We start from the raw sequence: 27954 nt of genomic DNA, 5'->3' as shown, positions 1-27954 counted from the left end.
CCATAGCTGGATGAATGGCTAACTGAGCTAACTAGCTAATGGCTGTTACAGTTAGCAGCAATTAGCGGCTGGCCAGGTGATATGCTGCCCCTTGTTTGAATCCGAAACGTCCCCAATTGTTACATGTTGGACCTTTAATCACCATAACTATAGACCTCCTCTGAACTCTTCTTATCAGAGCCCAGAACTCAAGTTTAGGAACCACTGACGTGAATAATCCCACTGCACGGGTCACCGGACCTGACTCACTGCTACAGACCTACTGAACCCTGAAACAACATCCTGCATCAAATCCCCTGAAAAGCCGGCTTCTGTATGTTAGAGCAAAAAAGTGAAAGAACTTCCAAGCAGCCTCAGCGTATAATGGTACGGACATGTTTTTATTGTGAATGACATTTACATCAAGATTCTTAATTTATCCATGCTTTTTGTGTTTCTTGGGGTCTGACTAACATGTCAGACAAATATGTAACATGGCAGTAAATAACGACGAAACACTGACTTCGCCCTCCGTGACTGTGGCGTGTGGACTCAGTAGTATGTTTCCTGCTCCACCCAACCTAGAAAAACCAAAGGAGACACAATTAGGGAAATGGTTACTGGCATGATCCGCATCATATTTGGGGTCGAAGTTCTCCCTCTTCCAACAAATGAAACTTTTACACTCTGCTGAGGGATGAAATCATCCCTCATGATGGCTGACGCTGATTCGAATAAATAAGACGTCTGTAAATTTAAAACCGCCATGACTTTCTCGACGCCATTAGGAGACGTGTCCTCTGTGGAGGAACTGGGCAACTTATGATTATTTTCATAGTTGATTTATCTGTTGACCATTTTCTCTAATAATTGATTAGTTAGAAAATGTTGAATAATGTCATCAGTGTTTCCCAAAAGTCCAGGATGACGTTCCCACATGTCTTGTTTCGCCCACAAGCCGACGATAATCAATCTACTGACATGTTACGACTCTCTGATTATTCAATTATCAAAATAGTTGATTAATTTAAAGCAACACAATGTAACTTTTTGGAAAAAGACAGTTGATTGTCCATCAAAATCCATCCATCATCCATAGAAATAACTATCTATCTATCTATCTATCTATCTATCTATCTATCCATCCATCCATCCATACATCCATCCATCTATCCATCCATCCATCAAACTATCTACCCATCCATCCAACCATCCATCTATCAATCCATACATCCATCTATCCATCAGTCCATACATCCATACATCCATCCATCTATCAATCCATCCACCAAACAGTGTATCCACTCATTCATCCATCCATCCATCCATCCAACCATCCATCCATCAATCCATACATCCATCCATCATCTTTCAACCATCCATCAAACCATCTTTCCATCTATCAATCCATACATCCATCTATCCATCAATCCATACATCCATCCATCAGTCCATCCATCTACCCATCCATCAATCCATACATCCATCCATCCATCCGATCTGGGAATAAGACTCACTGACCAATCAACTATCTTTCTCCAACAGTTATAGTGTTGCCAACTAATCCATTAATTGATCCACCATTGCAGCGACGGGCCATTCACCTGACAGAGAAGCTGACTCTGACCTGAGCCTGCAGCTCCAAGAACACAACAAACTGTGGTTTGGGTCGAATTAGTAGATGTACTAGAAGTCGGTGTGACTCTGTGGTTTGGAGGCTGGAATTATGTGGGTAAGCATCTTTCTCCAGGCCCCGCTGAGCCCGGAGCTACATCTTATTTTTAGTCCTGTAACACTGCGAATACTTTTGTTTCACAGAAGACTACAAACCACTGAGCTGGAAACATGTTTCTTTTTTGCTTTTGAGTGAAACTGTGAAAATAAATTCAGCCCGGGGGTTAAAAATAATCTCAAGGACAGTTCGCTTTGGGCAAAACATCTAGTTTGACTAACTTTATTCATACGAATCACAGAAAATATAAACGCGTCTTTAGTCACTAGTTGTTTGAAGCTGTGTCACTTTAACTTGTCGTTTCTGTGTGATCGCGGCACATTATTCACCATGAATGGGCAATGGGATGTTCACTGATCTGTGCTGTGGGGCTCAGATGTAGCAGACCAACACACACAGACACAGCTGCACCCGAGCAAGCCCCGCATACAGGTTGCGCTCAGCTCCGTGGGTGGAACGAGGCACTAACAAAGGCAGGGTTGGGGGTTCAAATCCCACCGGGCCGTTCCATCTGCCACAGCTCACTGGTCTGTGTGGAGACGCGGGGACGACACACGGAAATAGACACAGGGGTGCCGCTCACAGCTTGTAGTACAGCATTCAGTAACACACCTGTGCTTTTTTGCTTTTGTCATGCTCTACATCACGAGTGACGCTTTATCAGATTTCCATGTCAGGAGAGGAGGAGGAGAGGTCCTCACCTATGACGTAACTATCGTAGTGTATTGCTAAAGAGCAGAACCACAAAGCCGGTCACGTTTTCAATCCCGTTTGTTAGTTAAAAGGACAACTTTTTTAAAAATATGTAAAATTTGAATGGAGTTTGGTGGAAACTTAGGCCAACTTTATTTTAGTCAATTTCACATAATACACTTATATTCTTATGAGCACTGAACTAAAAGTCCCGTTGTCACGGCAACAGTGATTGTCAGCCATCGCTTAATGCGTTTTTAAGCTAACAAAATGGGTTCTTGAATGGTTCATTAGGACTGATTAATGATTTTCACACAGAATTCTGAGTGAACAGCGATGAAATCTGATTGGACAGAACTTTTTTTTTTTACCCTTCTACATTCTCCTCAAAATAGAGAAAACAGAGGCAAGGAATGTCGTAAAAGATCTTACCGCCTGGGTTGCGTCTGAGGATATATCTTCTGGCTTCATCGTACAGGAAGATGAGGAGGGAGTAGGGGAAGGCACAGAACCACCAACAGGGCCTGAAGGACGCAGACAGACATGTTGAGATACTGAGTCACGGCTGTGATGTGACAAATGAGACAGAAGCACTCTGCAAGATGTTGAAGAATTAGTACGCAACGCCAGTGAAGACAGATTTATTGTGCTATGGTTGGTTGAAGGTTCTTTAAGAGTGCATGAAAAGCTTTGAGAGCCGATTAAGAGGCAGACGGCTATGAAAGTGTTGATGCTTATTCATTCCTTGAACTCGCGGGCTGCTTGTGAGTGCTCCCTGTCGACTTGAGCTCAGGTTTAAGGATAATAAACAGGACGGCAAACTATCGGTTACAACCTAATTACACGAGAACAAACACAAGACGCCCAGACAGAGACGAGGAGACGGCACGGTTAGTCAGAGAGAAAAGGTGAGTGGGTGAGGAAGAGGAGGAGAGGCGACAGAAGCACTGGGAACAGACGAGAAGGTGGCGAGGAAGAAAACAGGAAGCGGGAATCGCGGAGAGCCGCAAAACAATAACGAGGAGGACGAGAGAAGTTGAAGCTAATGAGCTTTAACGTGCCCTCGCTGCTTTCTATTTCCCCCTGTTGGGTGAAGAATCTCATTATTATAGCGGCTCTTCTGCTTTATTCTGCCTCTGAAGTGGAAATCAGCAGCGACACTCGATAATATCCACCTTTTTTAATGAGATAATAAAGCCGAACAGCGGCGCCGACTCGAGCTGCGTCATCAAAGCAATGTCAAAGCAGCGGCTGCACTGACTGACAAGACGCGCGTTTAACAGCGGATGTCGGTAAATTAACAGAAAATAGGATTTCGCGGATTAAGACTTTAATGGGGATGCACTTAATGAATATTGTGCTCATGACAAAACAGAGTATTTACATGGAAAATGAGCTCGTTCCACACGCATAATGAATATCCCGGGAAGCGTATCGGTTCATCAAAGAGAAGAGAAGATAGCAGATGATGTTTTGCGAGTTGCTGAGAGGATAATAAGTGTGTGTGAGAGTGTGAGAGTGTGTGTGTGTGTGTGTGTGTGTGTGTGGACTCACTTGAGAGGATACATTCTGAGGGCAACGTCCATGCCCGGGCAATATGACAGGAAGGCAGCCAGAGCTGTCTCCTCAAACAGACCGAAGATGAGGATACGGTTCCTGTGAAGGCAACGAGTCACCACAGTTAGAACTGAACTCTGTTAGTTTATGAGAGCGACGTCTTTATCAGTCTCTTTATATGCACGTACTTCATTCCCTGCTGCAGGATGGAGTTCCTCCTGGTCTTGCAGATGATCAGATCGGCCCACTGGACGATCACGATGCTGGCGAAGAAGGACGTGTGGCAGGTGAACTCTACGATCTTTCTGCTGTCGTATGTCTGGTGGACGGAACGTTTGACAAAAAAGAAGATGAGCGCACTTTTCTCCAAGACAAACACACGGAAAGCTCGGATCATCATAAACATCTCGACTTTTACTGACCCACTGCTGTCCGTAGCTGTCTTCCAGGTCATTTACATATTTGTCGTCCCACAGCACTCTGATCCCCAGCAGGTCCGCGGGGAGGAAGCCATTTTCAGCCAGGATCACAAAGTAGGTAAAGAAGCCAGCTGTGGCCTGCATCATACCTGACGGAGAAGAAGAGCAGTGGTACGTTGGACGGGGACTACATAACCAGCAGACATTTCTGTCAGGAGCATAGTGCGATGTACTTACCGATCTGTCCGTAGGCTATACTAATAAGCCTTTCATTGACCAGTTTGTCTGTTTTTGGGTTTCTGGGCTGTCTCTTCATGATGTCGCTCTCAGCTGCTTCGTAAGCCAGGGAGATGGCGGGAACCTGGACGACAACAAGCATGTAAAAATGCCAATTAAGTAAGTTGTACACCTATCAAAACATTCTGTATCTTTTTTAATCTCTTCTTAAGAGCTCACCATGTCAGTTCCCAGGTCGATACAGAGGATGGTGACGGTTCCCAGGGGCAGAGGGATGTTGGCGATGATGAAGAGGAGGAAGGGTGAGATCTCAGGGATGTTGCTGGTCAGAGTGTAGGCGATGGACTTCTTCAAGTTGTCAAAGATCAGACGGCCTGACAAACAAATAGTAGAATTTTAGATTATGAAGAAACTCGAGCGGGCGTGATGATGTTTTTTTTTCCACATTTCTGCAGGTCTTACCTTCTTCCACTCCTGTAACGATGGAGGCGAAGTTGTCGTCCAGCAGGATCATGTCGGCGGCCTGCTTGGAGACGTCGGACCCGGCGATACCCATGGCAACACCGATGTCGGCCTTCTTCAGGGCAGGAGAGTCGTTCACACCGTCACCTGTCACGGCCACGATGGCTCCCTGAAGACAGAGAGAGAAAAGAAGTGTCACAAAATCTACAAGAAACTCTGAAATCTTTCTAATCCTTATTTGTGTCTTTGACGCTGACCTGTCTCTGGCAACCTTCCACAATGATGAGTTTCTGCTGAGGGGAAGTTCTGGCGAACACGATCTCAGTGTGATGTTGCAGAATATCGTCAAGATGCTCCGGGGTCATGTCTTTCAGCTCGCCACCGTGGACAACGCAGGCCTTGGCATCCCTGGGGAGGAAATCACAGCAGTGTGAGGACAAACTCAGGAAAAAACTGGAGGATACTGGGTTTGATACAGGAAGAAAATCATGGGGAAGAACTGGGAAAACAGGAAACTCCCTCAGAAAACAGAGAGCATCTTTGACTACCCTGAAAGTAAAATGATGGCGATCTGCATTTTCCTAAAACATGTTCCAATTTTGAACTTTTTATCAGTCACACTATGCAAGACTGCCGCCGACGCCAGACTAAAGCTGCCGATGAAGCCACCAGCTCAGAGACTCATAGATTTATTCGTCTGCAGTGAATTAATGGTGAAAGGCTTTTTGGCCGAGGAGACTGCAGGACCTCGTTAGCCAAAGCTGATTTAATTGTGCTCTATTAGTCCAAGTATAAGGAAGAACTGTCGCAGGAGGAAGACTTCCTGATGTTGTATTCTTGACGTACTGACCTGGGGTTGACCTCTGAGAGGGGAACATTCAAGCGGGCTGCAATGTCTTCAACGGTCTCGTTGCCTTCGGAGATGATACCCACCCCCTTAGCGATGGCCTTGGCAGTGATGGGATGATCACCAGTGACCATGATAACCTAACGGAGAAGAAGTTAAGACACAGAACACGGTTGTTAAACTAATGTTGAAATTATGGACTTTTATGTTTGGAAAAGACTCCAGATACGTACCTTGATTCCGGCGCTCCTGCATTTGCCGACAGCGTCGGGCACGGCAGCACGAGGAGGGTCGATCATGGACATGAGGCCGACGAAGCACAGGTTCTCAGTGGGGAAGTTCACCTCCTCAGTGTCGAAAGCAAAGCCTTCTGGGAACTGGTCATCGGGCAGGTGGAAATGGCAGAAACCTGTGTAAGACAAGAAGAAAAAATGCTTGACATCTTTTTCTCCCCATAACAAATCAAAGACTAAAGGATGCAGCTACAGAGTGGAGCTATATCGTACCCAGCACTCTCTCTCCAAGTCCACCCAGCTCCACGTAGGCGTTCTGGAAAGCGTCTTTCATCTCGTCGTCCAGAGGCTGCTCTTTGCCCTGGATCACGATGGTGGAGCAGCGGTCCAGAATCCTCTCCGGGGCTCCCTTCATCACCAGCAGGTGCTTGGTCTCTCCGGGAGTTGTGTTCTTGTGGATGGAGAGCTGTGGGACAAAGAGGAGGGTTGGATTTTAAATACTTGTTTTGTTGCACCCAGTAATGATGCCAAAAATAAAAGTTTTACCTAAAACAATACTCAAAAATGAAGTAAGACAACCACCAGGGGGCGCAAATTACCCTCAGATACCACTGAAAAGCACTGTCTAAGGGTTAGGGTTAGGATTAGGGTCTCGGACGCTATGTGGACTCTTTACCTGGTATTTGTTGGTGGAGTTGAAGGGGATCTCAGAAATCTTGGGGTATTTGTCTCTCATGCCGCCGACGGATCCGCAGCACAGCTCGATACACTTCAGCAGGGCAGCTTCTGAGGCGTCACCGGCTACATCTCTCTGTGGATATCAGCAAACCCCGAAGAAGTTAAATCAGTGGGATTGAGGCAAATTTACAGTCACATACAGTTCACATACTTTGATCGACCACCAGTAACTTCAACACAATGATGGAAAGAAAAGAGGTATTTGGACTAAAGCAACACAACAAAAAGCCTGTCCTACATTCTCCTGCTCCCACTGTGAACTTTGAGAGGGAAACAAACTCATTAAGAAGTAAATCAATGGCTTTGTCTAGACACCTCTCGCCATAACCGCTACTACATATTTCTAAGGTAGCCTCTAATTATGTTGAGTGCTTTTTTATAAAGATTTGTTGTGCAGTTTGGCCGAAGCTGCATTTGGTCTTTGGATCCAAAACTGTTCTTGCCAAGCAATAATGCCAAGTCACCTCCCACGCTGCGTCTCGGGATTCGTCTCAGAAAAAATGTTTCAAGGAAGAAAATATTCCATGAAGCAATCGGGAAGAGAATTCTGCTCGGTGCTTATTTACAACCACGACTAAGAGATGGTGTTATTGATATCTTCTTCCGCTGGTGAATAATTCAGATTCTTTTGTGGGGGTCAGAATGGGTTAACCAGAGCACAACATTTTGTGTAGACTATGAGCTTTTCACCTTCAGGATGGGGACGTTGTTCTGCTCAGCCAGGAAGACGGCGCGGTTGCAGAGTCCGGCGATTCTCGCCAGGGCGGACCAGGAGGCCGAGGTCTTGTCGAAGGAGGTCCCGCTCTGGTTCTCAGTGGTGTCGGCCTCGTGGATCTGGTTGTCGAACCACATGTGGGCCACGGTCATCCTGTTCTGGGTCAGGGTGCCGGTCTTGTCAGAGCAGATGGTGGAGGTGGAGCCCAGCGTCTCCACAGCTTCCAAGTTCTTCACCAGGCAGTTCTTCTTGGCCATACGCTTAGCAGTCAGCGTCAGACACACCTAGAGACGGGATCGCTTGCTCAGTTAGTTGTCTTTGGGATTATAATTGGATCTTTAATAGACAAGAAACAGCAGGACTCACAGTGACAGTAGCCAGGAGACCTTCTGGCACGTTGGCGACAATGATACCAATGAGGAAGATGACGGCCTCCAGCCAGCCATACCCGAGGATGAGGGAGAGGATGAAGAAGGAAACGCCCAGGAAGACGGCCACGCCGGTGATGATGTGGATGAAATGCTCGATCTCCTTGGCGATGGGTGTTTTGCCACCATCCAGACTGGAAGCAAGGGTGGCGATACGACCCATGACAGTGTGATCTCCAGTGTTGATGACGACTCCTCTGGCGGTACCTGGAAGGACCAAGAGTCTCCGTTTAATTTCCTTCTGACTTGGACTTAACTTGACACTATGATTTCTGTCTTGTCTGCCACCTAATGGGTCTTTACCTTCAACACAGTTGGTAGAGAAGAAAACAATGTTCCTGGTTTCCAGAGGGTTGTCGTTGGAGAAGTCAGGAGTACGAGTCTGGGGCTCGGATTCACCGGTCAGAGAGGAGTTGTCCACCTGAAGGAGGGGAAATAAAGCCAGAATGAAATACCAAAAATGCACCAAAAGGAACTGAATTCGACAAACAAAACCTTCCAAGATAATAACAAAATGAATTAATATGCCATCAATTAGAGCTGTTATTAAAACCATGTCGTGGGATCAACTTTCCGCCTATTGGTTGCTACTTCTGAATAACATTTAAACTCAGGAACAAACGTTTGAACTGAGATGATGTAATTTTGTAAAACTTGCAAAACTTTTGTCAGAAAATGATTCAGAGGAAGCACACTGATATGTAACAAACCACGCCTGTCAACACGCTGTACTTCCCATCAGATGTTAAGCAACTCTGACCACAACAATTTATTTTGTCCCGTCTGACGAATGTTCATACGGACCTTGCAGCCGTGAGCAGAGATGATTCTCAGATCGGCGGGGATCCTGTCTCCGCCCTTCACCTCCACCAGATCTCCGACCACCACCTCTTCAGCGTTGATGCTCTTCTTCTCGCCGTCACGGAGGACCAGGGCTTGCTGTGAAAAAAAAACAAAAACGAGATGCACATTTTTAGGGGGGATTTCTGAAGAGGTGACACATCACACTTCACGAGTTCTGCGTTTATTCCCAGGAGCAAGTCACGAGTTGATGAATGGAAATCTATCAACAGTGTGGTAACGCCGATGGCGCAACACTGCTTCTTGGCATTGTGCAACATGTTCTATTGTTAGTGTACAAAAGCCAGAAATAACTCACCTGTGGGACCAGGTTCTTGAAGGAATCCATGATCTTGGAGCTCTTGGCCTCTTGGTAGTAGGAGAAGCAACCGGTGATGATGACGACAGCGGAAAGCACGACACCAAGGTACAACTACGGGAAGTGAGAGGCAACGTTAGTCTGTTCATCTCCGGTGGTTTTAATTCTGTAACTATCTTTCACCAGCGAAGACCTCCTTACGTTGTCATTGGCGGGTTCGTCTTCTGAGGCAGCCTGGATACCGTAAGCGAGGAAGCAGAGGATGGCACCGATCCACAGCAGCATGGAGAAACCACCAAACAGCTAGACAACAAGAGAGAGCAACGTTCTAGTTTCAAGGGAACACAAATCACATTTGCATACAATTTGAATGAATGCAAAACAGTTCTTTGTTTTGTATGATGTTTTTTTTTTACCTGTCTACAGAACTTGACCCATTCGGGCGTCGTAGGAGGAGGCGTTAGGGCGTTCGGGCCGTCTCGGGCAAGGATCTCTTTTGCTCTGGAGTTGGAAAGACCCTAAAAAAAGATACAAACAATGCGTGTTAACGAAAATACTGCACAGAAAAAAGAGATTGTTAAACTGAGGAAACTCATTATAGTCAAACATGCGAGTCCACCTCACTCTTTGTCCTCGTTTACCAGAAGGAAGCACTTTGAAGGACGAGCCAGGACCCCGCGTTTCCTGCTGAGCGGTTTTATTTTGTATACAGGTAACACTGCTATTACCTCAGCAACTGGTGGATTAACGTTTAGCAGAAGCATAAACAAAAGAAGCCACATCCGCAGGAGGAAAGATCTCAAGTCATCTTACAATTACTGCTTCCTGTTTTCACAATCACGTTTGGGTAGACTTTTCGGCGTGAGGTTAATCAGTGTTGAGTGATAACAGGAGACAGGACAATCTGGTCGCTTGTGTCTCGATTATCAACGAACAACGTGTGCAACTACAAGGTCGTGGTCACATTTTGTTATAGTTTAGATAAATGCAGAAGCCTTAAGAGTAAAGTGTGAATGAAGGTCTCTTTAGAACGGGAACGAGGAGTGAAAACCGGCATTTAATTTCTTGTTGGAAGGCTCAATATGAGCGGTGTTCCTGCGTGAATGACGCCTTTGTTTTGGGGCAAACTCAGACGGATCAGATGTCAGCGGGTAATCAGCATCAGTCAAGCATTCGGCCTGTGTAGGGTTGTATCGGGTTGTGTAATGGGACTCTGGGTGTGCGTGTCCTCAGCTGGATGAAGACCATGGCCGAAACATGAACAGTGCATTCTGTGTAGCAGCTGTGGCTCCAACTTTATCTGTACAATGTGACATTTGTTCACACTTTAAAGGGTCATGTGACGCAAATCACAACATTTTCTCTCCTAACTCTGAAGCAGCATTCAGCCATGTAGAGAGTTTTTTGCTTTAATTGACGGTTGTTTTTAGATACATGATGATAATCTGCAGATTTATCTGTGAACATTTAGTAACACTGGATTATTGATAGCAGTTGTTCCCAACCTGGGCCTTGGGATGCCCCCAATTGATCATAAATCAAATATTAGGGTTCAAAACTTTAAGTTAAAGGTTTATTTCTTGACGCTTTTCTCTATTTTCTTTCAATCTTACCTTTTCAAGACACTTTACATATCTTAAAGTAAGCACTGCTTTGTTTTAAGAGAGGCTACACGCCAAAAAGATGTTGCTTTCTCTTTATTTCAGCGCTTTGAGCTTCATATAGCCTGGACACAGAAATTTAGGAAAGAAAAAGATTTTCTGGCGTCTTTGTATTTAAGTGTAATGTTCCTCCCATGCAGTAGGGGGTGTATAGTAACAGCACAGGCTGGTCAGAGGATTATTAAGTTAATGCAAACAGAAGCCTTTTTTAACTTAAACTGTTGAGTCCAAGTCCTGCACGTTAGCCGCTAATGGTTGCTAATTGTGCTTAATTGTTCAGACGTGTGCTGGGATCAGATTGTAGACTGTATTTTGTTGTTTTTATTTAAACTTTTTGTGGAAGAAATTAGACTTGAGTTATTGAACTGACCCCTTTAAGAGTCTGTTTCTACTTCGCACCACTCTAAGTTGCCTAAATGGTGGATAACCACATGAGAAAACAGCTACAGGTCGGTCTCTGAGTAACAGTGTGTGCTTTAGACCTCAAGTCTGCTCTGTGAGATCTTCCCTGGCCTCTGGGCTTATCTGCCTCTGTGAAGTTGTCGGCACAACAACTCCAGCGAGTAACTGTCACTCTGATAGCATCTCACACTCAAACAGCAAGCAAATGATGCGTGCTCACCCTGCTGAGGTCGGTTCCATACTTTCGGTGAAGTTCATCCAGGGTTAGCTTGTGATCATCCTGTGGAGAGAGAGAGAGAAAGGATTGTGAGACTTTGTGTAAAACAAATCAAAAATCCCCGTCCTTCTAAACCCGCTGATATTATCTCCTTTGAGGATTAAAAAACTGTCCCGTCATGTCCTCCAGAGGTAAAAGAAGAGCAGGCAAACTCAGCCGTCTGACGAGGATTACGGATGCACGCCGGGCCATACAGTGTGATTTTAAGATTAGTCCAAAGGCAGACATTCGAGTAACACCAGAGTCTGCTGATGATCGAGCACTCGCAGCCAAACACGAGGGCTAAGCCGCCGTGAGCTCACTCGTGTAAGGACTCATCCAAACAGTCAGTTTGCTGCGAGCAAACAGTCCATCCAGCCAAACAGACACCCGACTGACACACTGGTGTTTGCACCCAGCGGTGTTTGCACCCAAGAATGGAGCCCAGTCTTTCAGACTCACAACATTTTGGTGAATTTGATCAGACAAAATCGTGTTTTCCGGTCAGTTTCGATCAAAGATTATAAGGTTTTATCCACTTTATTTTGAAATGAAAGATCCAAAGTGGATCTTCAAATGAGCAACCAGAAGAACTGGCACATTCATACACCCACACTGTGTGTTTTTTAAATATCGCCTCCAGCGAGTGAATGAACAGAGGCTCTTCCAATGTAATTTGGATGATCTGCAGTAATATCTCGACTCCCACCGTTCGGTCTTTTCATACTGCGGAACAACAAACTATTGTAGTCTTTGTGCAGCACGCGAGAGGGTGAAGCACCCCGAGTAAAGACGCCCACTCTGGTTTCCGTGGCGGCTAAACTGACCACACATATGTGACAAATTCTTGTGTTGTGTTCGAAACCGTTCCGAATTTTCCATTTTGCTGCGGCGCTAATATGTTTTCCCCTCGGTGATTACTTCACAGCTCGTCACGCCCTCATCACTGGCGGTTGTGTGCAATCAGACATTTACATAACAGTGATTTGACCGTCCGAAGCTGTTTATGGGTGACGGCGGTCCCTCCGCATTCACGGCGCTGGACCAAAATGGGTGTAATTGCACTCTTCTGCCCGGCCTGCCATCGTTCTGCATCATAACAAGCAGGCAGAGCGCTCCGTGCCAAATGTGCCATGGATAACGTTTCATCACATGCTTCAAAAGACTGCTGCCTTTTTTCTTTTTTGCGCTGTTAGTCAGCAGATCTTTTGAAGGCTGAGGAGAGGCTTTCTTCACTCGTAAACACACATGTGTGGACTCGTTTGAGAAAATCAACCGGAGCGTGAGTCTATATTTAGCACTTTTCTGTTGGACTTTGTCACATTCGATCAGAATCGCCGCCTGCGTTCGGTTGCCATGGGACTGGTTCCATTGTCTTCGGCTGGACTTTGGCGCCTCGGTTAATGCGGCGATATGATGGCGCAAGTATGATGGTGCAATAATCATTAACATGTGGGCTCCATGGAGACACACCTACACACCCACTACTGTTCTACTACTGTCCAATGTGCTGTTGTTCTTTAACTAGAGTTCAACCAGACGAAGCATTTCAATTATTGGTTTAAGTTGCTGCTTTTCTTTGCTACTTGTGATTGCGAGTGAAGAAGTCTTTGGGTTATAGTTGGACGGTTTCTTTGACATTCCATCGATAGACTGAACAATAAATCGATTAATCAGTGACAGCAAATCTCTGTTCCAATGTTTGTGCTGCAAATGAACGCCTTCCCGAGGAGTTGATGCACTTTAAGCAGCTGGAAGACACATCAAAGACGGCGCCCCGCTTTTAATTGCGGTAAATGATTACGCTAAACCGGGGGAGGTTATGGCCCGACTGGTGATACGGCATTGAGATGTCCTTCAGCGGCGGCAGGACTTCGAGATCTAGTTAAGACGTCGAGAGGACAACGATCATTAATATGTCACCTGGATGGGGATTTTATTACCTAATAACCTGCCGGCCTCGGTGACCTGCTGGCTGACATTGTGAGGAGAAGGACGAAGGGAAAAGCAGCAAATGAAGACTTAATTATAAGCTGCGACATTCAGATTGTTTTGTAGTTACAGTTTTGAGAAGTTACTTTGCTGAACCTGTTGATTGACGGCATCGATCCACAGGTGGACGCAACGACCTTGTGAAAGTCAAAGGTCGTGAAATTACAGGAAAGTCGCGTTATTCTGATTTTGATCTACTCTTCAGCGGGAACTCTTTAACCTTCCTTCGTGCTTTAAGACGACCTTCTGACCTTGTGAAGGACACAAAAGCTACCTCGTCTCTCGGCAAACCACTTTAACGACGGCTCACGGACGGTCGGAACACGTTTGGGAAACTCGTGAAACTGCTAAATACCACCGTTTAGATTTCAACAAACACTCTGAAAACACTCTGTGAGCCTGTTTTTTTCTTCATCTGCTTGGGATGAACTCGGTGCACGAGCGTCTCGCTGACCTTGGGAAATGACCTCAGCCGGCCACAGATCGAGAAAAACGCTGACACCAGTGGAAATCGGGGCGACTGCTCCGCACAGGAAATGTCAAACCCACCTAAACCCCACAGTGCATGCAAAACCTTACACACTGCACAATTCTACGAGTCGCAGCAGAAGTGGTGAAAGTTCTCAAGATTGTGGCTGCAGATTAAAAAAACAAAGCTTCCTCTCTGCTGATCTGATGGTTTGCAGGATAATATATGTTTACCGGCTGCGCGACGAGGACGAGCTGACAAACAATGATGACAACAGAGCCGAACCGATTCCAGATAAGCACGACTTAGAAGTTAATTAGGGATGTGAACTCCTTAATAACATGTGACAGAGCATGCAGCGGTGTAAGCAGCAATCTTTTTTTGCGAAACGCGGGGCAGACGGCTGCATCTCATGTGACTCGCCCGCCGAGGTCAAAGCGGCGGTTTGTCTCGGACCGCGACCGTGTCATCGCCTCGACCAATGGAGGCGACTTACAGTGTTAACAAGGCCTGAATAGGACTGTCATTAAGTATGAGGCAAACACTGTGTTCAACAAAGCTCAAGGAGGTCGTTCTGCTTCGCCCCTCCAAGAGTTGATTAAGTTCAAAACACAGTGAGATGAGATTTACAGGAGTCACTTTGGAGAGTGTTCTCCTCCTGAAGCTGCGCCTAATCAAGCGCTTTAAGATAATTACAGAGTGGCTCGGCTTTTGTTTGTGTACTCACCAGGTCGACTTCTTTCTTCAGCTCATCCATGTCCTTCTCCCCCTTCTTGCCCTTCTTCTTCTTCTTCTCCTTGCCATCGGAGGTGGCCGCCAGCTTGTACTCCTCTTTCCCTCGCTGCATTGGGGGAAATTAGACAAAATCAGACCGAGCACGAGCGGGGAGATTGCCCCGACGTTTCCTCTTTTGTTGCACAAGCAGGAGGGGAAAGCAGTGTCAACTTTGCTGTTCAAACATGCTGTAAAACTTGCGTTAATCATTGTCAGGACGGTGCCGTGGATTACTCTCATAAAATAAGATTTGAAAGCGATGACGAGATCTTGAAAAACTCAAGAAGAAACCAAAAGAAACGACTGTGAGGAAGATCTTTAAAAAAAAACTACGTCTGTCAAAGTTAACCCAAACAACCTGTGACTGAAACTTGACTGAGCTCAAAAACTGCAGAAACATAACCGGCCTAATCTCGACCCTGAATCTGAAAGACTCTTAGAGAAGCAGGCCAAAACATGTGACAAAGTCTCAATACTTACTCCTAGCCCCATGGTTGCACTGCGAGTCTGAGAACAGTCAATCCAATTGTCTTTTTAAATTGCTGCTTTCCTACTCCGCCTCTCTCTCTCTCTCTCACACACACTTTCTCTCTCTCTCTCTCTCTCTCTCAGCCCGGCCGTGTCCTGTGTCTTTCACACTCTCCAGAGCAGAGAAGATAGGTCGCCTGGCATTAGCATACCTTTATACCCACCTGCCCCCCTGAGAGGAGGGGCTTGGGGGGGGGAGGAGGAGGACGGTTGAGAGAGAGAGAGAGAGGAGGGGGTGAAACTGGACAGGTGAGTAGTAGCGGCACTCTGGGGAGGAGACTGGGGTTACTGGAGGGTGGAGTTGTGGGAGGAGGGGGAGGGGTAGGTCTTGCTCAACTTCCCTGTTTTGTTCTCACCGCTTCCCGTCTTTCACTCCTTACTCATTTACTCCTTTCCTCTCTCCTTTTCCTCTCAGCTTCACTTCGACCTCTACCCGCCACAGGTAGGTGGTTCCAACAACCCGGACGCCCTTCAAAAACCCCAAACCTCCCTCCCCTCCCTCCCCCCCAGCCGAGTGAATCCCCATGTGTCCGTCTGCGTGTGTTTAGTTTACAGTACAAACAAGTGATGAACCTCCAAAAAGATAGTGGAATAGTGAATGAGAGACGTGGAGATAAAGGCAGGGGTGGAAAGGTGAAAGTCCAGTTCTGCCGGTGACTGATTGCTCAGAGCCCGAACGAGGCGTTTGAATAACAAAGAGGTGAGAAGCTGATGAGAGCAGACTGACTCTTTTTTTTTTTCCCGGGAGGACTCGAGAGGTTGAGACCAAACTGCTGCTCGTGGGAGAGATAACAAGTGGAATGCAAAAAGAAAAAAAGAAAAAGGAGGGGATCTCCTTTAGCTTTCCCTCTCTGTCTGAGGTCAACGTGCCCTGAAACACACCAGCAACAAAAAAAAGAGACAACACCTTGAAATCGATTCACAACTGGAATGTCTTTCACAACACTGACCCTTCTCTGCATACCAGAGAATATATGAAGCCGGTGCACTTAAAGCATGTTAATGACAAGTTAACAGATTAGTTAACATCATTTAAACTGCAGAAAAGCACAATTTCAAGTGTATTCAGCGTGTTTTTTTGTGTTAAACCAGAACAAATTCAAGCGTAGTTTTACTTCTTGTCGTATTGTTGAATTACTGCCACTATTCTGAAGTACACTTGCACTGAAGTATTCTATTGTTTCGCAACTACGCATTGTGTTTAGCATAGCTTCACAGTGCTGCAACACTGAGCGAGCAGGAAAGAAAATGTCCTTGGCCGACTGCCCGCTGCTCCCATACGGCGGCGAAACGGATTAATATACGTTAATCGTCCTGGGAAAAAACCCAATTGAGGCCCGATTTGTGGGTTCTCTGAGCACTTCAGGTGAGGATTTAGGCGCTAACTCGCAACACCAGGACGCGAATACTTATTCAACAGGTTCTGCTGACATATTAACAGGAACACAATAAGAAGTTTGTGAGCTCCACCTAAGAGTGTGTGTGTGTGTGTGTGTGTGTGTGCCATAAACAGGGCTTGAAATGAATGATTGAGCCACCTCCAGCGTGTCCTTGAACAGTGACAAGTGATCCCTCCGTCGCGGCGGTGACGAGCCGAATGCCACAAATTGTGACAGGAGCTTTTCCGAGCCGCGGTGTCGTCACGGAGCCATGGCGGCCACCTGTGCAGCGCCGAAGGACACGCGTGACCCTGAAGTCTCCACGCTGCCATAAAGTGCTCTTCCTGTTCATTGTGACTCGCAGGGGGGGGGGGAGGGACCGTCCTTGCTGGCTGTTGGATGTGTTTGTAGTAAACTTCCAACTGTTTATAGTCGCCGGGCTATGCAGGGAGGAGGGGGACGGGCGGCACAGAAAGAGAAAGCCGCGGGTGGAGGGGGGGTCGTAAAATAGGAATTGTGAGAGACTAAAGAGGTAAAAGATAGATTAGGGATAGTTCTTGTTGTTGTGCGGTGAATGCAGCTCATGTTGTTGCTGCTTTCAGTGTCACAGAGGCCCACAGAACCGGCCGTGGCAGTGTATTGAATTTAATTTGTCCTCGCTCTATTCAGGAGGATGAAACAGATCCAGGAAGAAGAGGACGGTAATGTAAGAGATGGAGAGAAACCCTTACGGGGACAGCTCCAATCCAAAATTAAATTTTGAAAAAAAAAAACCAATTTTTCCTGTATTATCCACTCGGATAATGGCCGCAGCTCGCCACAACACAATGGAACCCGGGTGGAAATTGGCTTTGTGGGCGCGCTTGCTCGTAATGATCCCGCCGCAACCCATTGGGATGCAAACTAACTAACAACACGTGCTTCACGGCACATCACGTCGGAGGCTGTCGATGTGTGTGTGTGTGTGTGTGCGCATACCTCCCGGTACCTGCGTCTTTAGCCTCACAATGCCACGCGGGCCACGCCCTCCACTCACACACATTCACACACCGCGAGAAATTTCAGTTTACGCTTTCACACGCGGGATTTTGGAGCTGAAGCACGTTTGAGTCTTTGGGAAATGGGCCTCCCACGCTGCAGTGATGTCACTCCAGCATCACCGAAACCCAAAGAGAAAAGAAACAGCAAAACCATGATTGAGACTAAGTGGCTCCCTCTGAGTTTTTATGCTGCTGATGGGGGTTTTTAACGGCGTAATTAACACAGTATAGGGCTCTTGTTTAACCTCAAACAATGTCTGCTATACATAAACAGCGCGGGGGCTGGAGACGTAGAACGTGGCCTTTGAATGCCACTAGTAGTGAGCAGAAGGGGAATACTAATATTATCAGGGTAAACGTATACAAAGCTTGTGAATAAATCCTCCAGAAACCTCAGAGGCAGATATCTCAAAACCTCAGAGGATAAGAACCAAACTGTATCAACAGTTAAATACATCTAGTGGTAAGACAGATGATATAAAGACATTTTTTTATGGGTTTGTACATTAAAAAGTCATTTAAAATGTCCTTAAAGTGAATATAAAGATATATTGGACATGTTTCACTCTGCTGAACGTTGACCTTGTCTTCACCTTTGTACCAAGCGTGACGTAGACGAATTTTAAAATGCAACCTTTGCTTTTTTTTTTTATAGCTGTTACTATTTGATAGACGTCCAGCGCTGAAGCACTGAGAGGAGGAAGAAGAGGGTCAATCAGACGGTTAAACGGTGATTCCAACACCGCTGACTGAGACACTGACAAGCTGCCTGAAGTTTATTTGGCGAGGATGAAATAAAAATGTGTTTACTACGCCTGGTTGCAGTGTCAGCACAGTGCCGCCCAATTACCTTAATACAGATTTTTATTCACTGGACAAACAAAATCATTGGGAAAATGTCTTTGTAGAGCCAAGGCCTCAAATTAAAGCCAATTATTTACTTTTAAACCAAACATATTATCATAAAAGTTCCTTAAAACAGATGACTGGACTATGGCCTTGAAATAACTTTTATATTTCTCCATTTGCACCATTAAAGGTCCAATTTTTCATGATGGTTCATTATTGAATCCCCGTTGGTCAAATCCTGCCGAGTTGGGAATGAAACTCAATAATCAGCTACCTTAAAAATTGGACCTTTAAAACACCATATTGCATTAAAGATAGTTCTACTCCTCATCCGCCATGTTGACCTCCAATTAGTTGGTTATATTCTGTAATGTTGACGGCTGAGAAACACTTGGGATAACTCAACAAAATAAGACAACAAAGGTCTGAACGTACGGAATGTTATAAACTTAATGCTGAATAGTTTACGTCCAGTGGCGTTGGACATTTAGGTTGTCAAGCTGCCACTTCATCTCCGGCGGGGGAAGTGAAAACTTCAGATCATGTGGGGAGAAAAATTTGCCGCGTTCAGTCATTCCTCCTCCTCCAAAAGAGGCCCGAACAGACAAAGATCTATTGTCTTCTCCGGCAGCCATCGCAAGAAACACAACGACCAAACCTGTGACTTGTTCTGTTTTACTGTCACATAAACTACACAGAAACATACGAAGCATGTAGCGTGATGGGAAACGCAGCGAGGAAGTGAATATAACCACAATCATAAGTCGAATTCCAGCCCACCACGTTATGAGAACGGCATGTTTCTCAGCCCACTGGGAGTCGAGCTTTCCCACAGTGCACTGCTGCACTTACTGTATCTAAAGCGCTCCAATTAAAACCATCAAAATACCCTTTTTTATGCATTACGTCGCCCGTTTTCGATGATATTCTGACTTGTGAACTTCGGCACGAGTCTTTTTTACTCGAGTAAGTGTGTCAGACTAAACAGAATGGAGCTGACTTTACCCAGCACCAAGACTGTGCTGGAGAAACTCCCTGCTAATGCTTCTGCTGTCCCAATTTTTTAAAAAGCATTGGCTGGTGACACCTACAATTCCCATCAGAGCGTCTCTCTGACGCACACTGGTTGTTGTTACTGCCAGGCACAAGCTTTAATGCTGGCAGCGGCCGACACCATCACCAGCGCTTACTCAGTAGGTCCGTCTTTGTAGTGAGGAACACCAACAAACCAGTAATAGTTCTGTTGGTTTAGGAGCCACTGAACTGATATAAACGTGAAATCTCATGAGCGTCGTGGTCGCTGACTCGGCCAAAAAAGATCTTTGTAAATTCACCCAAATAGGGAGTCGGGGACTTCACGCACCTGCTCGAAATTCCCAACCAGGGTGTTTGTGTCAGGCCAGATTCTCAGAGAGGGAAAAGCTCTGTTGACTCTTTACTCAAGTTTCACATTTACGGACAATTTAGGGTTGTTTTCAGAGAGAGGGACTGCGTTGGAAACAGATGGCTTTCACCAGAACAGTGTAGATGTAAGAGCTTTGTGCTCTGTAGCCTCTACAGAGGAAAAGAATCCCAGATGGGAGAGAAAACGACAACATGAGGAGCAGACGTGAGACTCCACCAGCCCCGGCCTTCTCACTCAGCTGCTACTGGAGATATCTGGGATAGAGGAACTGAACGCTCCTTTCACGCACAGCTCAGTTTGAGTTACACTGCGCCAAAAAATCAAAACCACCAGGAGTCGAACAGGAAGCGGCTCGGCCTCGTGGTGTCATCAGGGCCAATTTTAGCAGCCGTTGCCGATGACACGCAACGGCAGGAATTAGTAAAGCCCGGTGACACGGATGCCTTAAGCCCACTGGATGAACAAATGTCAACAAAAGGCAGGACAGAAATACTCGTGACCAAAGGAAAACCGACTCTCCACGACTGGTTTAGGAGAACGGACGGAGCCAGTGAGACGCTGAAAATGATCTTATAATGAAGTTTTATCTCAAGCAGTGGAGGTAGAGTGTGGAAAGTGTATCAAGATCATGATTTTGGTCGTGAAATCAGTCATTAAATGCTAAAAGACGATTCGAATAGTTCAACAAATTGAGAAAGAAAGAGGGAATGACATCGACAAAGGTCGCTTATCAGAACAACAACAACAAATTTGGGGAAGTCACCGATATATTCTGACACACGAAAACTGAAAAGACAATGAACATTAATTCCACAATGGGACTGAAACTTCAGTGGCCTTGGTGGTGGCCAAAAGTGAAGCTGACACTGAGGAGGAACATTTCAGTATTTGGTACTCCACAAAGAAAAAAACACTCACAAAACAAGACGAGACAATAAATAGCGTTTGAATGGATGGATCATCAATACGTACTAATTAAAGCACAACCGGGTCGGACTGATGGCGGGAGAGAGACACAAAAGAAAGAGCGCCGCTATTTATAGAGCCAAACGTTTGCCAGGAACCCCGTTTCTTCCAGGCCGAATCACCGACGTCATTTCACTGCGATCAAAACGAGGTTAAGACAACAAACATTACGGCATCTCCGTCGCGAAGGAGACGGTCGGCGGTTTGGCTTTGCTGCCAGATCGCATTCCTAAAACATCAGAGCAAATTGGATTTGAGGTTCTCGTCAGCATCAACCCGTGCGATGATGACGGGGGATTGAGTAATCTGGGAGGAGATCTATGCATCGCTCGTTCAGACCACACGCTGCAGAACCCGGCACATCCCCTTAATCTGGCCGAGGATTACAGCTGCAATTAGAGGAATGAGGAAGAGAGATGAAGGCGGGAAGAGCCGGAGAGATGTATTCTTCTGATTCTGATCGTTGCTTTCCTCAGTATTCTAATTAAACGAGACGTCGACAAGCAAATTTGCACTTTCCAAAATGTATCTACAGCTCAAAATATTAGCTTCCTTCAGGATAAATAACCTGCACCTGTTCTTCTAAAGTGCAGCAGGCCGCAAAGCTTCACCAGGTTTAATTTCTCACGTTCTTATCTTCACATTCAATCTCATCCTGTCGTGGCAACACCCAGTAATAACGCCGAAATATGTGTTTCCTCGCCAAGAGGCAGAAACGAGACACCAGAGCAGAAATAATCCTGATTTTACATCATGCCATGTTTCCAAAAGTATACTAATAGAGTTTTATATCGTAGATTCTACGTCCACCGCATGCAAAAACTAGTGAAATGAGTGGATAAAGAAAGGAACGAGTGGCTGTGGGCGCTGCCAGCGCTGATCCAAAGCCCTGGCAACGGCAACAAAGAGCCACTGTCTCTGCTCGCTCTGTCTGTCACACTCATGCATGCATACTGTACTGTGTAGCCACCGAGCGAGGACGCAGGAAAGTGAATGTTCCTGCCAAACACTAAGTGTGTCAGATTCTCCCATGATGTTTAATTACATCTGACTGCAGAGTCTCACCTGCATTCTCGTTCGAACGCTGGCCGTCACGCTGAGAGGAGGATTTGGAAGGTATTTACATGTCGACATGAAGGAAAGGAAAGGACATTCAATCTCTTCAGTCTAGATTTGAATACAGCAACTGTCGGACGGGTCCACATGATTTACGGCACGGTCTTCCAATCAAACGCTCCGATCTGCTTCGGCTTGAGGGGGGACGCGGTAAATATCACCTGCTAGCATCAGCTTGTTAGCATCCGTTCTACAAGGACGATGTTACCGAGGTTACTTTTGTACACTTTACTTCAGTCTTTCTGTCAAAGTCAACACCGACTGAAAGATGTTTGAACGTTGCTTGGATGGTGACGGACGCAAAACTACTTACACACCGACGCCGAGAACTTCCGACGTGCATCTGTCGACGCGGGTGTCGCGTTTCCATCCTGACTGATTAACTTGTAGTTCGCTTTGAAACTTAAACTACAAAAAAAATCCTTAAAAAATCAAAATCAAGCCGAAAACTCTGTCGGTATAAACACAAAGACGGTTAAAATGAGGAACTGGGGTCAAAAGATCAACAGAGAGCGGCGCGAGTGGACGTGTGATGTGTTGAAACGCCCGTCAAACACCGCAGATTGTCGAGGGGTCATGAACTCAAAGTCTCCAGATAAGGACGAGGGCGTTGCTTAATTGTCTGCGGTTTGGAAATCCCTCTCCTGCCGCAGGACGCTGCACAGCTCCGTCTCTCAGCTGGCTGTCTCCTCAAAGAAGCGAGCTACTTTATACAGCAGGCTGTCATTATGACGAGCCATAATTGTAAACACGCTGCTACTTACTCATTTCGGTCGCACCTATGAAAACAGAATGACGCGTAATTGTTACGTTCAGACCGAGGATGATGTTTATACAAGCTGTGTTACGAGGTTTCGCCTGAAGCTGAAAAATGATCCCATCCCGAGTTTTAACACCGAGTAAATCGCACTTAATGACCAAAACAAAACCTGAAGTCGACGTGACAGAACTTGCATGTTTCAAAATAAAGTGTGGAGGTCCCATGTTGTGGCGAGCGGATGAAGAACGTGTGAAAATCTGACGTACAAGCGCGTCTCGAAACACAACGTAACTCACGAGCGACTCATTTTGTGGCTGTCAGGTCAATCAGAGCGACGCTGGTGTGTGTACAGAGCGAGGCCTTCAGAATAAAAGCCCCACCAGTGACAGGACCTGGGCTTACTTAGAGGGTCAAAGGTCAGCGAGTCATTGGTAACTTATCAGAGAAGAAGAAGACAATCAGTGGCTCGCGGGAGGTCGGATAGATGATGTATGAAGGGATAGAAACATTTGTTAAGTTTTGTTTCAGTTTCCATCTAAAACATATTGTTTTATTTCTCCTTAAAGGTGCAATATGTGAGAAATACTCCCAACAAATAGAGTCACCGCTAATACATCCATGACTGTAGGTACTGTTAGCGCGGTTAGCTTGTTAGCGGTGCACAGGAACGTTGAACTGCTCTGAGAAAAGACGTATTCAGGCCCAGGGCTAGCTGTTAGCATGCTAACTTTAGATGTCAAAACCTTTATTTCTTCACATTCTGTTGATAATTCAAGATGTATTTTGGCTAAAATTCTCTCATTTCGCTCTTTAAATCAGCGTATCCACACTGTATCCTCTACATCTTGCTCGCTGCAGCTCTTCATGTTCACATTCAGTGAAATATTCAACCTCTAATGTGACTTCCTGTTTTCTTTACGGCTGCAGGGTGACATCTTTAAACGTCTTCTGGCTCATTCCGTGTCCAGTTTCCACCAAGTTATCTTATGCAGCGTGAACAGAAAGTGAAAGAAAGGGGGGTCAGACGGTCAAGTGTTCCCTCACTACTACAGCAGCTCTCACATCGTTTCATTCATCTCCAGCTCTGGGGGAGAAAGAGAGAAACGAGTCAGACGAGGGAAAAGAACAAGTTGGAGGAGGAGGAGGAGCCGGAGAGACAGAGGAGGAGACGAGGGCGAGGAGGAGTCTCCTCACATGACGGCAGCGGCATGTCTGCTCGTCCTTGGAAAGGACGCCGGCATCTCACAACAAATGATTTCTTTGTCTTTCTATCCGTCTGCATCGGCCCCTCTCTCTCTCTCTCTCTCTCTCTCTCTCCCTCGGTCTCTCCTTCAGACGTCCTTATCTCCCCCGGCCCTTTTTCTCTTTTTGCTGCCTCCTTCGTCTTCTCCGTCTTTTAACTCGGGCGAACTTTGTCTGCCGTTGAAAAGTTTCCACTCCTCTCTCACACACACACACACACACACACACACACACACACACACACACACACACACACACACTCATGAACAACCTCTTCATACTTTACAGTTTTTCCGCTTTTCTCTTTTTTTTTTTCTCTGCCGCTGGTATTACTCAATAGGAGTTCATTCACACACACACACACACACAGCTGAACCTCAGCGCACATTCCCTCTTCAACTTCATTATCATAATCATGCTGTCACACACACACACACACACACACACACACACACACAGACACACACATTGACACAGAATTCCTTTGCTGACTCCTCCCCCTCTGTGAAGACTTTCCCCTGGGGCCCTCACAACCTTCCCTCATGGAAAACTACCAGTGCACGCACACACACACACACACACACACACACGCACACACACACAAGATGTGTGTGTGTGTGTGTGTGTGTGTGTGTGTGTGTGTGTGTGTTCAGCAAAAAGAGAGAGAGATGTCATGAAACCCAGAGAGAGAGGGTCTTTCTTTATGTTAAATAACATGATGGAAACTAATCGATCGGTTCTAAAACTCACACACACACACACACACACACACCTGTTACTCACACACACACACACACACACACACACACGTGACACACTGGTATTTACATTCCTAACAGCCCTGACAGGATCCCTGACGGCTGAATACGGGGAAAGACCCTCTTTCTCCACATGCGTCCACGCTGCTGCACATGGAGAGAGCGAGAGGAGCCGATCCCATCCAAAGCAACACCACCTCCCACTGGACTGATCCTCCACTGACCCGGCTCAGGCCCGCAGGTGCTTCACTGGGTCAATTACCCACTCTGTAATCTATACGGTTGTAATGACCGTAATAAACTGCGGTTCAGGTCTGAAATGCTGCCAGATTATGAAGGTGGTGTTGGTTGTCTTTGGTTCAACAATCCGACTTTTGAGATTTGGGATCCTGAACTACTTCCTGGTTTCCTGATGAGACGTCTCTTATGTTGAGCTGCTGATTAGTCAGTCAGTCAATCAGTCAATCAAAAGAAAATTAGTTGTGAACTATTAGGACAATTAATCTTTAATCAGTTAGTTCCAGCTTCGCAAATGTAAAGATTTGCTGCTTTTCTCTGACATTAATGACGCCAAATTAAGACTCTTTGTCGCAGTTACTTCCTGTTTTATTTTGTAGTTCTCTCCTCATGTGTCTTATTTCACTTTCCTTTTCTCATTTCTGTGGTTCAGGTGAGACTTCAAGCTGCAACAGGTGGTTCTGGAGAAAGACAGAGTCATTCCCAGGTCGTCAAACATCAACGCTTTTGTTTGCAACAAATCTTTTACTGAAAAGTTTTGTCTCATTGTTATGATTCGTTGCAATACTGCTCTAAAAGGACACTTCAGTCTGTCAGAAATATGCAGAATTATCACTCAAAGAAGGCCAAAAGTCGAGCTTTAGCGTGTTACAACAGGATTAACCCCAAAGCATCTGGCGTGCAGTGTGAAAAACTATTTTCATATTAAGCTCAGCTCACATCCTGTCAGTCAAATCAGGCTGAATAACAGCAGCAGGAGCCGAGCAGAGACGAGCGGCTCGGAGTCCGAGCTGAGAGCAGAGAGGCATTTAAAGGTGTGTTCACAATAAAAACGGTGTTTCGGCACAAACAGCGAGCGCCTCTCGTATGCGGGCGCGCAGGTATTTCCACATTGTAGCGACAAACTACACATTATCACTGAACTGTACAACTGGACCCGAGCCAGAAAACATCACGTGAGACAAGAAAAAAGAGCGTTTGTGAGTAAAGAAGCGTTATTTTCACACATTTTGACCCCATTTTTATAGCAACTAAAGCATCCGATCGTGGAGTTAATACGTGTTAATGTTAGCTGACATTCTTTCACAGGGTCAACAGGGTATAAACGGACACGCCGCTCATTAATCTTCAGACATTAGAGCTTAATTTCTGCAGCCGTGGCGGATCGTCCTCGGCTCTGTTGTTTCATCCAGATGTGCACACATGTGCGGCTCTGAGCTCCACAACACGAGGATTACTCACATCGTCCCACGACTCACAATCAAACGATGCAACACGGTGTGCGGCGAGCAGGTAACACATGGCAGCATGAACACACACGACGCAGGAATATACTGACATTAGTTTTCACGTACAGGCGATGATTACATGTTACAAGCTACAGGATGAACTCTTAATGGGAGCTGTCACATCTGGTGTACCGAGCGTCTATTCCGGGAGAAGCGTCTGTGTTCGACGAGCTGGGAATTCACACAAAAGTGCAAATCGTTAAAGTAACTTTGAAGCTTCCAAGACGTGGCGTCGCTCGACATCGTGTCTCACGTTGGAGGTTAAATATCTCGGTTGAGGCTGTGGGTTTACGGTTTAAAGGTTTCTATCCTCAAATCCTCTAAAAAACAATAAACTTCCCGGTCCTGAAACACACGATTCTGACAGTTTGTCTCTAGCAGCACAGACGGAGCATCAGCAAAGAAAAACCAGCGGCTCCAACGACCCGCCGCAGTACAGTGGAGAGGTTTTTGACGTTTGGTGTTGCGCGGTTTTAAAAAATTGACGGCAGAGGAAACCTGCCGGAACATGGTGGATACTCTACTCTGCTCACATCACATTCTCCCCCGACCTTCGGCCTTCAGCTGTGTGTCAAAATAAAAGTAGATCTGAAGTTTTTCTTGTTCTCTTACAGTAAAAAATCAAAGCTGTGGAACGGCCAGAACGACCTCGCTGTGATTCCAGCAGGTCTGACCACAATTATCTCCGGGTCGGTCCGTCCCCGGAGACGCAGAACACTTTCTACTCTCTCTCACGTAGTGAAAAGGCAACACAGGGGACACAGAGTTCCTGCAGTGTGTTTTGTTTTAAATCAAAACGTCTTCAAATGTCAAACCCTCCCCTGCTTTTACCTACTTTTTTTGCGCTTCTCCTGTCAGGCGTACAGCGAGAACAGCGGCAGATTCACTGCACCGCCCAAAAGTCTCGGTAACGTTTGACACAATGGGTCCGTGACAGCTAGAGAACATAAAGTCTGTGAGTTGGCTAGAAGCGCAGACTGTGGTTGAGTTTTTAATGTTTCCAGCTGAATCTGGTAACTTGATTGTGCACTGATGTGTTCAAAGACAGAGACTACAGCTGCAGGATGTATTCTTTAATTGCTGCCCTTTTTTAACACCGACATCACTTATTATTCTCTACTTCATTCAGGTTTCTGTTGAGGTTTGGTTAGGTTAAGGCGACAAAAACATTTGGTGAGGCACTTTTACAATTTGCATTGTTATAGTCAGGCATTCAGGATGAAGACTGATTAACGTGGATCAGGTAACATCGACGTTTGTCGCGGCGCCGGACTGTAAACGTTCCCCGAATCAGACAAAGAGCAGGATAGAGATGTTAGCCTAAACTCTTATAGCATACAGGACTCGCAACCGAGAATAACAACCTAGCAGTGTTGTCGCCAAGAGCACCTCAACCAAGACCAGTCCACGTCTGTTAAAAAAAAATGCTTAAATTCGTGTTTTCCTGTGGTGTTAAATGCAAAGACAGGCTGAAGACGACGGGGCAGAATCATGAAGCTGGTGTGGCTCCTCTCCCTGATAGCTGGTGCACGAAGGAGGAGAGGATTTGTGCTGAAGGGGCCCTCAGGGGCTGATCTTAACAAGGAAACAGCAGATGGATTCCTCGAACACACACACACACACACACACACA

At 46.0% G+C, this 27954-nt stretch overlaps 1 protein-coding gene across 2 annotated transcripts; it reads right to left on the bottom strand.

Annotated features, from left to right (window-relative positions):
* Positions 1–359: 359 nt before the first annotated feature.
* LOC115577090 (sodium/potassium-transporting ATPase subunit alpha-1) lies at positions 360–22006 on the bottom strand. Of its 2 annotated transcripts, none has more exons than XM_030409888.1 (23): positions 21986–22006; positions 14707–14820; positions 11483–11542; positions 9616–9717; positions 9401–9502; positions 9200–9313; positions 8845–8979; positions 8344–8461; positions 7979–8247; positions 7588–7896; positions 6836–6970; positions 6433–6625; positions 6160–6335; positions 5930–6066; positions 5337–5487; positions 5080–5248; positions 4837–4991; positions 4618–4741; positions 4384–4529; positions 4150–4280; positions 3959–4060; positions 2837–2928; positions 360–560 (listed from the first exon to the last, which is right to left on the bottom strand). In XM_030409888.1, the coding sequence occupies exons 1-23, from the start codon at positions 21989–21991 to the stop codon at positions 532–534; spliced, it is 3069 nt and encodes a 1022-aa protein (XP_030265748.1). In that variant the 5' UTR covers positions 21992–22006; the 3' UTR covers positions 360–531. The 2 variants fall into 2 exon arrangements, with proteins under 2 accessions (XP_030265748.1, XP_030265749.1); XM_030409889.1 differs by lacking the exon at positions 21986–22006 and adding an exon at positions 15234–15391.
* Positions 22007–27954: the final 5948 nt, after the last annotated feature.

Source organism: Sparus aurata, chromosome 24 (assembly GCF_900880675.1).
Source record: "Sparus aurata chromosome 24, fSpaAur1.1, whole genome shotgun sequence".
NCBI classification, from domain to species: Eukaryota; Metazoa; Chordata; class Actinopteri; order Spariformes; family Sparidae; genus Sparus; species Sparus aurata.
This window is presented reverse-complemented; position numbering and strand designations above follow the sequence as displayed.

Bases quoted from the DNA above. Each gene is read 5' to 3' on its own strand.
- LOC115577090 (XM_030409889.1), bottom strand. The intron at 6,626-6,835 runs GTAAAGAGTCCA...TTTGTCCCACAG, and splicing joins ACTCCACCAACAAATACCAG to CTCTCCATCCACAAGAACAC. The intron at 4,992-5,079 runs GTAAGACCTGCA...TTTGTTTGTCAG, and splicing joins CGTTACAGGAGTGGAAGAAG to GCCGTCTGATCTTTGACAAC.